Here is a 13,209-nt window from a genome sequence, read left to right as displayed (position 1 = left end):
TTCCGTCCTGTGGTTTTTACCACCATTTCAAGCGGCCCTGATTTCATGAGAAAAAGCACACTTTCGTTGTATTCCCTCATTGCTTGATTCGTCTTTTCATCGTCCCCTTTTCATTGAGCCACACTTGCGCGGATAACACACTAGAAAAATTGGTTTAGAGAGGAGTCTCCCCGCACCCCTTCACCGAGCGAGTATTTTAAAAGTAGATTTCATTGTTGTCTTCTTATTGTCGTGAAACTCGTCCCGGACTTTCGCCTCCCCTTAATACCCATTACGACGTTACTACGACAAACCATAAACCTCGGGTTTTGTGAAGTCTCTGTACAAACATAATATGACTCTGGATATTTATAACTACTTTTTGTCACTACCAAAAAAGTACCAATTTCTATTGGCTGGGCGAATTGCAAACCACGCCCCGTAAAACTCTGAAAAGTTTTGTGAAGCCGCCATTGTATTTGTGACATTAGCATTATTAGCATTAGCATTAGCCCCGCGCACCAACGGAGAGAGAATAACTTATGGCAACACAAAAAGAAACATGGGAGCGGTGGAGTGATGAGGAGGTGTCGGCGTTCTGGCGATTTACTCAGAAGGCTTCAGATTACCTTGGTTGCTGATTGGCTAATGGTTACACAAGCCAAAAAATCGCTATGACATCATAAAGTGGCCAAAATCTGATCAGCTCATTTTTAGACAGGTTTTTATAGAAATGTATCAGGACAAAAAGAGAGAATCTTTGTTCCTGAAACTTTCAGAGTCTCTTTACACAGAGGGGACACATGTTGATGTAGAAAAGACATGAACAAGTGGATTTTGCACAATAGGTGACCTTAAAATCATCTGTAAAATCAGCCCAGATTTCAGTTAAATATCCACCTCTCACCTTGTCTGCTGTACAGCTGAGCCAGCTCTGCAAAGCGGATATCGTAGCAGATCCCCACGCCCACTTTACAGAACGCTGAGGGAGAATCACAGAGTGAGGGGGTGGGAGGGTTACTTTAAAAATGTATTCTACTAAAATGACTAGTCACCGGAGCATGGTCACTTACGTGTTTCAAACATGGACAAAGTGTCTCCTGGACTCAGAGTCTCGGACTCCTGGAAACGGATTTTCCCCGGCACGTCGATGTCAAAGAGGTGAATCTGGAAGATATACATTACCTGCTGTGATCTCTGAGAACTAAACTATTCACAAACTAAGAACTGGAGTTGATGCTCACGTACCTTCCTGTGTTTCAGAATAATTTTCCCATCAGGCCCGAACACGATGCAGCTGTTATATAACTTCCCCCCGTCCTCCTCAGGGATCGATCCTGGTGAATGAGAGAATGCCTTTTACATTAATGTGCCATTTACATACATTAAAAAAGTTTGGATTATTATTCATTTGTACTACTGTAATTTCAAGTGCTTCCTGTCATGTTAGGGCTTAGCTTTCTTATCTTTTAAAACGGCCCTGTTATGCATTTTAGGGTTTTCCCTTTCCTGTAGTGTGTGCTAAAGGTTTTTGTGCATGCAAATGGTCTGCAAAGGCTAAAATCCTTCTGAAACCCTCCATTGGAATCCTTTGTTTACTCCCTAAATATAGGGACATCTCTGTTACACTTGGCTAGCGCTCCAACACATTGCACGTGATAGGCTAAGGGGGAGGGACAACTCTAAGCAGGTTGACCAATCACAACAGAGCCGGCCAGCTAACCAATCAGAGCAGACTGGGCTCTGGTTTCAGACAGAGGGTGAAAAGAGGTGCATACAGGCAGTATGAGAGAAATAAAGAGCTTTTTGAACATTAAAGCACGGAGACACGTCCCAGTAGAGACACTACATACTGATATACACCTGAACATCAGCAGGATAGGGCCCCTTCAAAATACAAACTCACGGTGGATTAAAACACGGTTCTCTCACCTCCCACCAGGTAGACCTGGTTCTCCCGGGCTGCCTCTGACAGCAGCTCTGTGGACTCTCCGGGGATCCTCTCTGCGTACTGAGAGAAGAAGCTGGTGCCGTAAGGGGAATTAAAACACTCCTGTAACGATGACGGTAGAAAATATGGGTTTCAGTTTCACATTAGCAGCTTCTGGGACTGTAACTCACTGATATGTTGCATTAGTCCCACTCCTCACATAAATTAGACAAGCTATATCCTATTGTCCCCCCGAAAAGCCAGAGATTACACTTTTCGACACTTCTCTAGGTTCCCTGTTTTGGAATGATCAGTATCTGGGTCTGAATATGACTTAAGTAGCTGTCATCCATTCTTGTAAATACTGCCATATTTTATTTTACTATATTTTTAATGTTATTATAGTTTTCTTAAAATAGTTCTCTATCTGTGTTTTTTAATTTTTGTTTGACTTTTATGTATGCACCACGACACCAAGTCAAATTCCTCGTACGTGTCAACCTACCTGGTAATAAATCCGTTTCTGATTCGGATTACATTGGTTATGAAATAAAAATCATATTGTCCATGTGTGATTCTGGATAATGGGACCATAGAGGTAAAGTATGGTAAATAATGACCCCCCCCCCTCACTGACCGGCAGCACACAGGTTGCTGCCCCCCGCGCTGGCCGCCTCCTTCACCAGCCTCTTGGCTCGGCTCAGGTTATCAGCCTTCACCCCCCCCACCTGCAGCTGCACCACAGCCAGGCGAAACTCTGAGGGAACACAAAATACACCGTGTTTATGAAACGACTTAATAACTTAATAAAAAAAAGGTATGCCACATAAGACACATTTATTGTAATTCATTTAGCATTACTTTCACTAACATGTGTCAGGGTTTAGCAGAGCAGGTTGAACAGACACATGTTTGAAACTGAAAATTCCCTTTATTTCAAGACCAATCAGAGGACAAGACACAGCTGGGGAGGAAAACACAAGGGCACCAGGTGACCAGAATCACCAATCACACAGAAGGGAAAACAGAGAGGCCGTTTCTCAATCGCGAGGATACTGGCTTGGTAGTCGCATACTTCCAAGTCACTTCCTTCAGAAACGAAGCAAGTATACTTCCGAGCCACGGCTTCGGAAAACAAAGAAGAATGGAACAGGCTAACAAGTGTGCCACTCTCTCTAACGGTTTCAACATAAACTGTACCGAAAATAAATACCTCACGATGTCTATCTAATTATGAACTTGCTCTACTTTCACGGAACACATTTTTGGTGATAACAAATGCAACAAACATATTTACCAACACATGTTCTACGCCACTACATACTACATTTAAATGTGTGCTGTGCGTCGGTACAGCCATTCTCCGCAAGGGTTTTTGAAATTGGTCCGTGCGCAAAGCATTTTGGGGATTTGAAGGACGCGAAGTCTACCCATGTGCAGCCTCGAAATTACCCCCAAACCAAGGACGTGGTCTCGGTGGAATTCCAAGTATGCTGGAGATTGGAACAGTCCTTCGGCGGCACTCGATGACGTAGCATCCTTGAAATATTGGCTTGGAAGCCAGTTTCCTCGCGATGGAGAAACGGCCAGAGACAGCAAGTAGAAAAAGACATGAGACAGGGGGTGACACAAGATTTTCATCAGCATAACTACACTGTAGCTATGTTCGTATGACTAAATAAAGAACCTTGAAGACCAGGGGCCGTATTCACAAAGCATTTTATCTTACCGCTAGGAGTGCTCCTAACTCGCGCTAAAACATTTTACGTAGGAGTTTTTTCTTAAAAGTTATTCACAAAGCCGCTGAGACCTACTCATACTAAGGATAAATCACTAAGAGTGACGCGCCGTTGCTATGGATGAAGTCGATTCTCGTGCATGAGTTTAGAAGCGGTCAGTACGGTGATTGGTTGTTCAGAGCAGGCGGTCTCGGTGAAACTCATCCGCAACATCCCACAAACGAGCCCACTAAATCACAGAAAAACAAGGAAATAGCCTAGGCTAGAAATGTATTCCTATCAAATAGTTATGGACAGTGCAGTTAGCAGAATACACGCATGATGACAAGTTTGTGCAGACCACGATACATGAACGTGGTATATGCAAGTTAAAGACGAGAGAGCAAACACATAGAAATTACGTATAATTGCAGTTAAAATCGGGGAGGCAATTAAAAAGCACCCTGCCAACTATTATCCAANACAGCCAAACTCACCCTGAGCACACACAAAGTCACAGCCGAAGTAAAAACAATAAGTGTGGCTTGATATTGAGTAAGAAAAAGGTTGATATACGCTGTGAGAATTCACAGCGTATATCAACCTTTTTCTTACTCAATATCAAGCCACACTTATTGTTTTTACTTCGGCTGTGACTTTGTGTGTGCTCAGGGTGAGTTTGGCTGTGTTTCGCTGTCGCAAGGAAACCACACCTCCACGGAGCTCAGCGCGATTCACAACGTCCCGACCAATCAGAGCACACAGTGCTCACAGGGAGGGTGGGGGCTGGAGCTATTGGCGGTACAACGAGCCGTTAAAGGCAGAGAGTGAAATTCAGTGAATACACGTAGTTTAGAAATGAGAAACCAAAGTGATTTTGGAAAATTGCACAGTATAAATCTATTCTAGTAGACCTCAACAATGGAATTATGATCAGTGGAAATGGCCATGACATGGGAACTTTAATGTGAATCAAATCAGTTTCGTTTGGGACCCTTTATATTTGCCAAGTCAACAACAGTAACCATTACACATATGGAATGTGGTGGGTGTACCAGACAGGCTGACTGTTCATGGAGATGACTACAAGTGTAACCTGTTTCAGATAAGATGGAAATTAGTTGATTTGCCATCATGAGTCAGCACATGCCAATATAAGATGAGCAGGTTTCTTCCTTAAAGGTCCCATGTCATGGCCATTTCCACTGATCATAATTCCATTGTTGAGGTCTACTAGAATAGATTTATATTGTGCAATTTTATTCGGAGATTCGGAGTAAACGGTTGCATTGGACAAATCTTTTTTGTTTTTGTTCAAGCATGCGAAAGAGTCTAGAAAAAGTGTTTTACTCTGGGTGAAGTGTGGATCAGTTGCTCACCACTTTGGTCCAGATCTACGTATCTCAACTATTGGAAGACCTTGGTTTCCCCCTGAGCTCTAGTCTAGTCTAGTTTGACAAGTAGGTCAAAGTTGTCACTGTTCCAGGAAATATGTAAACGTTTAGTTGTTTTAATGGCATACTATTTGGTGCAGTCATTCATGGTTCCCAGAGGATAAAGCCCAATTATTTAGCCATCCCCTGAGCTTTCCTCTGGCACCACCACAAGGTTGACATTTGTAGTTTTACGAGAAGTCAACAGCAACAGCTATTGGATCGATGGATGATCTTGAAATATTGTACTCACATTCATGTCCACCTCAGGATGAATAACTAAGATTGAAATGGTCCTTTGTTTGACCCTTTGACCAAATATCTAATGACATTCACACCTCAGCAGTGTTTGGTTCTAATTAGCTAAGCTAGCATGCTAATAGGCAAAATGTGGAACAACAGTGATCAAATCTAAAGCAATTACTTTTATTGAATTACTGCAAGCCCTTAACGCTTCTCACGCTCAGCCGGTAAAGTTCCTTTTCCTGCTTACTCAAGACTTTTCCCCCTTCTTAGGGCTGGCCCACTACAAAAGGTTTTTTAATCTTAAAAATATGTGAAAATGTGAGATTATTTTCAGCTGTCACACATGTAAATGACAAAAACAAACACATTTGCACTGCACATCTGCACAACTTATGAATAAAAAAAGGAGAATACATCAATAGTAGTTTACCTATCTAGGTATGTTTTGCTGAATGCAAAGTAATAAGAGAGAAAAACAAATAAAATAAATACTGACCTTTAACGATTCAGTAACATGGCTCAAAGGGCTTTTTCTCTGAGATCAATGAAGTCTCTCAACCTCTGGTGCCTCAGTCTTTCTTAAGGCCCTGACACACCAAACTGACACCAAAGAACACGTCCCGACGGACCTGATTGTTGTGTCGCCTCACGTCTCCTGCGTCTTGGCCAAAAAGTCGCACTGGAACACACCGCAAAGACTTAAGAAGACGGCCAGTTAACACGTGCGCACTGCGCATTGGTGAGTGGCAATAACTCTCCTTACCAGCAAGCGGCGGTAGTGTGTATTCGTCATTCAAAAGAGGCAACAGGAAGACAGACTGCGTGATACACCGAGAGAAGAAGAACAGACTGCATGATATAAACAAACAACAAATAGCGTGCGCGTTCCATTTTCACTCTACAACGAGAAGCTCATGGGGCTTTCCCGAACCGGTGTCGAGAGCTGGAGTTAAATGAAATCTCAGATATGCCTTCTTAATAGTTTGTTTTGGTCCCTCACTACCGTTTCGCTTCTCATGCACTGATTCGCTAGCTGAACAGCCAATCAGAGTGATTTATTTTGCCGACAGCCTTTGGCCGACGGTTTTCGGCCGAAAAGGTGTCGGCACGGCTGAAAAGACAAAACTGTCACACAGCCCCACCTAGTGTCAGCAGAAAGTATTAAAATAATAATTACAAAAAAAATTAGGGCTAACAGCTAACGGCTGATGTTGGTTTTGTGTTTCGCATTGAAGATGAGGTCACGGCTCCGCCTACACTGCGTTACTATAGATACTACCCCAGTTCCTAAACTGTAATGGAAACGCAGCATAAATTGAGCCTGGCNGGAAGTCTAAGGGAGGAAGAGATGGCTGCTACGGAGCCAACCTCCGGCCTCCGCCTGAGCCGCCATACGGGCCCGCCGGCACATTTGCGTACGGCCCTTCTGCACGGTTAATTTATAAACACCGCAAAAAATGAAAAAAATTAAATGAGGAATACTCTAGACCGCAAAGAATAGTAAACAAAAAGCGAGTGCCCTGCTGTTTCCATGGCCGGAAGGTCAGAGGTCCCTTGAACACAACAGCGCTCTGTATATGATCTCGTCTGACAGGGCGCTGCCCAGTTCTGACGGAGAGCACCCAGAACGCGGACTCCGCGCACTTCAGAAATTGCAACCCTTACCCATAAAGAGCCGCTCACAACATACCCGGCCAGTTTTTGCGCTGGCTAGCTGTCATTTAGTTTGCTAAACGCCAGGTGGCTGATCTGTGTCATCGTGTCGATACTGATCCATACTGAGTTCAATAATCTGTTGTCTGTTTATGCGTATCATCTGCGTTTAAGCCTAGCCTATGCTAACTGAATCGTAAGAAGCTTTTTCTACAACCAGTGAAGGTAGGAAGGGCACATCGTTTATATTGTGGTGACAATTTGTTGTGACAACAAGTTGTGCGTTGGTTAAATACACTTGGGACATAATTCAAGTCTAGGGAACTACAAGGCTGGCGGCTTAAACTGGCTTCAAGCCCAATATTTCAAGAATAGGGCTACTACGTCATCGAGTGCCGCCGAAGGACTGTTCCAATCTCCAGCCTACTTGGAATTCCACCGAGGCCACGTCCTTGGTTTGGGGGTAATTCCGAGGTTGCACATGGGTAGACTTTGCGTCCTTCAAATCCCCACAATGCTTTGCGCACGGACCAATTTCAAAAACCCTTGCGGAGAATGGCTGAACTGACGCAGCGACACATTTAAATGTAAGTATGTAGTGGCATAGAACATGTGTTGGTAAATATGTTACTTTGTTGCATTTGTTATCACCAAAAATGTGTTCCATGAAAGTAAAGCAAGTTCATAATTAGATAGACATCGTGAGGTGTTTATTTTCGGTACAGTTTATGTTGAAACCGTTAGAGAGAGTGGCACACTTGTTAGCCTATTCCATTTTTCTTTGTTTTCCGAAGCCGTGGCTCGGAATTATACTTGCTTCGTTTCTGAAGGAAATGACTTGGAAGTATGCTACTACCAAGCCAGCATCCTCGCAATTGAGAAACGGCCTGTGTCAGAGGTCAGACCCGGCGGCAGACATACGTCTCTGGGCTGGCATTTGATTTACCAGGGCGGGCCCACCCCGAAACTTACATTTCTCGGGAAATCTGAATTGTCAACGGGGGACGGGGACGGGGGGGGCTGTTACAGAGGGGTTTTAGGTTGCCATAAGGCTGTTGACGGTCTCATTATAGGCTACATCCATTGGTTGGTTTTGTGGCACATTTGTGCCAACTTGGGCAAGCACGCAGGCAAACTTGAGGAGCGCACACAGGGTGGAGTGAGTTTTTTTTTTGAGGTCTTTTGCACCTCCATTGCACCGCCTCCAACTCCCTATCTCTCGGCACTACATTGGTGACCCTAACAACGTCTCGTGAAGTTTCCGGGACGGACCCAGAGACGGCAGAAAAACTCAGTTTTTCTTCTCGAAATGCCGGGGATGTTTGGAGACGTCCGTGGCTGCCACCGGAACGCGGACTGAGGCTTGGTGCGTGCCCCGCGGAATGGCTGGGGACGTTGCTCGCCATTCCCGCATCGGCCTTCCGGCTACAGGGAGACCATGCACGACCTGCTGGGTAGGGATGAACCCGATTGCTACCTCGTGGGGCTGTTTTCTTCTGGTTGTGCGGCCACAGCTAACGGCTAGCTGCTGACGGCTATCGATCCTTTTTTATGTTTTTTCCCTGGTGCCTGAGAGTGGGTTCGACCATGTCCGGATGGCCTCGTGTGGATCCTCTCACGATTTCACTTACCTTTTTGGACCGTGGACAGTACGGCCCTTTTTGAGCTTTTTCTGGTGCCTCAGAGGAGGTTCGACCATGTCTGGTCGGCCTCGTGTGGACCCTCTCGCCTTTTCATCACCTCGACGGTGGCTTCGGACGCCACCCGCGCTCTCATCGGCGCCTGGGTGGCGCGCTTCTGGACCGCCTTGACAGTTTCGGACGTCGCCCATGCCTTCGTCGGCCCGTGGGTGGCACGCTCCGGGACCCTGTCTGGCCTCTTCCTTTGCCTCAGCGGTTTCGGACGTCGCCCATGCCTTCATCGGCCCGTGGGTGGCGCGCTCCGGGACCCTGCCTGGCCTCTCCTCTTACCACGGTTCGCCTCGACGGCAGCTTCGGACGGCGCTCAGTCTGGCCTCTCCCCTGTCCACGGCTCCTACCTCCCGGGGGTGCTGCTCCTGCCCCCCGGGGACCCGGTTCTTTCCTCCCGAGGACTTCGTGCCCGCCGCGCTGCACCCTCGCCTGCGGCCGGGCAGCTTTCCTTCCTGCTGGGGACCATACTGTGTCCTCCTTCTTTTCTCTTCCTCTTGGCTACTCGGACTGCAAGCCAGCAACATGTCCTTTTCTGCTCCGCAATAAAGTTCACTTTTTCACCTCCATTGCACCGCCTCCAACTCCCTATCTCTCGGCACTACAATATGATCATTATAGTTATAAGAAAACAAGAGCATAAAGTAAACGGGTATAAAATACTATATGAAAGTAAAAAAAAGTAGTTATTAATAAACAAGAATACAATTTGAAAGGGGAGATTGATTTGTAAAATATCCATAAAGAAAAAGAAAATCTGCTTACAGTTCTGTTTCATATGGGTGTTGAGAGATCCATATATCTCCTAATGTTGCTCTCAAAGTGCACCAGATTGATGCTTTTAACTTCAACATTTAAAAAGTGTGCACAAATCTGATCTTCTCTGTTGCTTGACAAGTAGTTTTTGTTTTGTTTCACAATACAATGAGCTGTCTTCATAACACACACATTCTGAATGGGATAAGTAGATTATAATCAGAAGACTTTAGCCAAGATCACACTTTGGCATGTTCTTTGAAATGTTAGTTTCCTTGCAAGCTGCCATTAGTTGTGTCAGACTGTACCAGTGGACCGGAGTGTGTGTCTTTCAAGAGAAAAAGAGGAAGAGAGTTGTGATTGGCCTCTCACCTCTGACAGTCTGCAGCAACAGTGGTATGATTGTTCCCTCAGCAGATTACTGCGTGATATGAAGCCTCATGCCTTCACAAGACATGTGACTCTTATTTGGTTGAGATAGGGAAAGAGTTAGACTGTGTGGATCTGTTTTTCTCCTTCAATGTGTTGTCTACACATTGAAGCAGAAAAACAGACCACAATCTTGGTGGTTGTGTTTTGTTGATCTACTAACCAGTACGGTTGCCTCCTAAGTTTTTTGGGTTGAACCTATGAAGCCATACAGTGTAAAATGTCTTCTTGATAGGAAATTGTGAAAGTGGCACAAGTGCTAATTTTAGCAGTACGACTAAAATGCTTTTTGAGAATAAGCTCTTAACTCTTTAATTTCTCTTTCAGGAGGTACCTCGATTGACTGGCAGGCAGGTGGCTGCTTATCTACTCAGAGACAGTGAGTGTGCTTAGTCTTTCTGAGTTTTTTCCCCGCAAACTCTCAGATTATATGGAGCTCAGACAGATTTAGTAAAAAATATGTCAAGTACAGTGACGAATCTGACTCAGATATTAGGGCTGCACCAGCATAGCACAGAAATGAAGCGTGTGTGTGTGTGTGTGTGTGTGTGTGTGTGTGTGTGTGTGTGTGTGTGTGGCCTATAGGGGTGGAACGGTTCACAAACATTTTGGTTCGGGACGTACCTCGGTTTTTAGGTCACGGTTCGGTACGTAAGAAGTTGTGAACAAAAGTCATGTGGTGGAAAAGTGGTATGATTGTTGGTCATTCAGTTGTTGAATTGGCTAGTTAGCTAGCATCACACACTACTACACTGGTTTCAGGAGATAAATTGAACAGCAAGCTTTTTGGTCCGTCTAAACTGCTAGTCTGTCACTTCTCACTGCTAGGAGAGTATGGAGTTGCTGAGTTGTCTCCTATTAACGAACTAGTTTCCTAGCGGCGGGGAGTGACGTGGGTTAGGGTGCGCTAGCTAGCTAATTATTCTCAAATGTTATTGTCGGATAAACAGTAAATCCATTAAATTGTTCTCACCCTGATGACATCACTATACCATCATTAGGTTTACTTGACAAAGCACTCAGGCTGTTTTCAAATGTTTTCATATATACTGTATATTGCACATATTGCACAAAGTTGGTTTGTATTTAGCAGCAAGGGGTGTTATAGTCTGTGTTGTGGTGTGTGTAGGAGGGTATACTAGGGGCTGTGCTGGTTGTAAAGTCTGACCGCTGCAGGAAGGAAGGACCTCTCCGTGCCTCTGTGTCTCCGTGTCCGTGTATCTCTCCGTGTGACAGGTGGGGTGCAGCAGCCTGTCGCTGAAGGTGCTGCACAGTGAGGACAGGGTGTCCTGGTGGGGGTGGCTGTGTATCGCAATGATGCTCGAAATGTCCTACGCCTGTTTCCGGTTATTTTTATTTTGAAATTCAGTTCCTGACGGATGCCAAAAAAGCCAGAGATTATGGAATTAAACAAATAAATAAAAACAAGGATAATTGTGTGTCATTGGTGAGTAAATAACAGTGTGTTATTTAGAAAAGAATAACAAATTAGAATGAAAAAAAGATTAAAAAAAATACAGATGTCAGTATTCTGAGGCTCGGAGCCCCATTTCTTTTGCTCACAGATGACAAAAAAAGTCAGACATTATACGATTTAAAATAAAAACAATAATCGTGGCTTGATATTGAGTAAGAACATGTTTTTATGAACCCCACAGCTTCCGTTCTTCCAAGACCCGAACGGACAAAAAGACGTGGTGCAGGCACGAAACATACTACCAATAGAAATACATTGATTTTAAAATCGTTCTGTGACACGAAAAAAGGGGAAAATCCTGTTGGTGAACACGAATCAATAGATTAAATGTCGTGAATATAACACGAAATGCCGTGAGACTGGGTTGCAAGGATAGACTGATTAGATTTTGGTGGCCAAGCATCAAGGTCGCTATGACCTGACCTCACAAAACATGTTTTAGGCCATTTTGGACAGACATGGATGCAAACTGCAACTTGGGTTGTCTATATTGTGATTTTATTCGATTTTTTTCTCGGTACCCACAACATGCTGTATATATCTTGCACATATGTCATCCAGGGAAGAGGGATCCCTGAGGTTTCTTCAATTGTTCTCCCTTTTAAATGCAAGGTTTCTTTAGGGGGAGTTTCTTTCTTGTTCGCAGTAGGATCTCAGGGGGGTTTCGTATTGAAGCCCCCTGAGATTTAGTGTAATTAGTTTGAGACTGCTTGAGATTCAGATTCATGTTTTAGTTTACGGGACTGAGTGTGTATATTTCACTGGCTAATATTTACTAGAATTACATCAACAAAAACACTTTTTCCGTAGTCACCTCGTTCTGCTTTAGACTGCTCACAGGGAAAAAAACGTCAGGGCCAATAACCGTTTGTCGCACAGCCCATTTCCTTGGCACAGCGGTTGACAACCACTGTCTTAGAGGCTTCATAAGGATGCTAATTGGAGCGCAGCAGAGAGTCAGGACATGTGTTGCATCCTCTCCCCTCTCCTACCAATCCCTTCTCTTCTTGTCATCTTTTATTCTCTTTCTTCAGACACTCAACTTCAGCCCCCAGTTCCCATAAAGTTTTCTACATATCTCCCCGTTGACTCAATCTAATATCTCATTCCATCAGTTCCTTTTTATCCCCACTCTCCACCTGAGTCTTTCACCTCTCTCCACTTTATCCTATATCCCTTTCACTCTTTTAAAAAAGAAATGGGAGAGTGACATTTAAACATAAGTGCAGAACAGCAGCTTCAGACCTTAGTGTTTAAAGGCCCTGACACACCAAACTGACACCAAAGAACACGTCCCGACGGAACACGACTGTTTTGTTGACTCGCGTCTCCTGCGTCTTGGCCAAAAAGTCGCACTGGAACACATCGCAAAGACTTCAGCCGACAGCCAAGTCGCACGTACGCACTGCGCATGCGTGAGTGGCAATAACTCTCCTTAGCAGGTGGCGGTAGTGTGTATTCGTCATTCAAAAGAGGCAAGACAGACTGCGTGATACAAACTTCAGCTCTCTGAAGCAGAAAGAAACTATTTAAAGTGGACCTATCATGCTATATTTGAATAATATAGTGTAGGACCATACCTATATAAGGCATATTTATACTTTTTATTTGTCACAATACCAAACAGATCATGCATTTTATCCATTCCTCATTTCACTCAATTTAACAATGCCTTTCATGCTCGGATTTAGTGAGAACAGCACCATCTGGTGGCCTGAAATATGTACTACAGCGTCTCCAGCGCTTTCGAACGGTAATGTCCGTGGCTGTCTCCTCCTGATTGGTGGAGTTGGCCCATTAGCCTTAGCGCCACCGTCCTGACGTCAGAAAAGTGTTCAAATCTGGATCAGTATGTATCAGATCCGTTGCAGCCCCTTTTTAAGAGATTTGGGTATGGAGG

The 13,209-nt window shown here is 44.5% G+C and overlaps 1 protein-coding gene and 1 long non-coding RNA gene across 2 annotated transcripts in view; both read right to left on the bottom strand.

Moving 5' to 3' along the window:
- The window catches only part of LOC104951984 (omega-amidase NIT2-like), a 27,804-nt gene extending 21,105 nt beyond the window's left edge, over positions 1-6,699 (bottom strand). The window contains 7 exon segments of the mRNA XM_010778731.1: positions 887-961; positions 1,053-1,146; positions 1,228-1,316; positions 1,912-2,032; positions 2,547-2,576; positions 2,578-2,711; positions 6,675-6,699. Of these exon segments, the coding sequence (XP_010777033.1) occupies positions 887-961; positions 1,053-1,146; positions 1,228-1,316; positions 1,912-2,032; positions 2,547-2,576; positions 2,578-2,711; positions 6,675-6,699 (568 nt within the window).
- Positions 6,700-8,591: 1,892 nt separating this feature from the next.
- LOC104951976 (uncharacterized) lies at positions 8,592-9,094 on the bottom strand. Its single transcript, XR_799078.1, has 2 exons — positions 8,974-9,094; positions 8,592-8,917 (listed from the first exon to the last, which is right to left on the bottom strand). It is a non-coding gene; the product is annotated as an uncharacterized lncRNA (long non-coding RNA).
- Between the last annotated feature and the right edge of the window lie 4,115 nt (positions 9,095-13,209).

Source organism: Notothenia coriiceps, unplaced genomic scaffold (assembly GCF_000735185.1).
Source record: "Notothenia coriiceps isolate Sejong01 unplaced genomic scaffold, NC01 NC01_scaffold00019358, whole genome shotgun sequence".
Taxonomy (NCBI): Eukaryota; Metazoa; Chordata; class Actinopteri; order Perciformes; family Nototheniidae; genus Notothenia; species Notothenia coriiceps.
The sequence above is the reverse complement of the archived record's forward strand: the minus strand, read 5'-3'. Positions and strand labels throughout refer to the sequence as shown.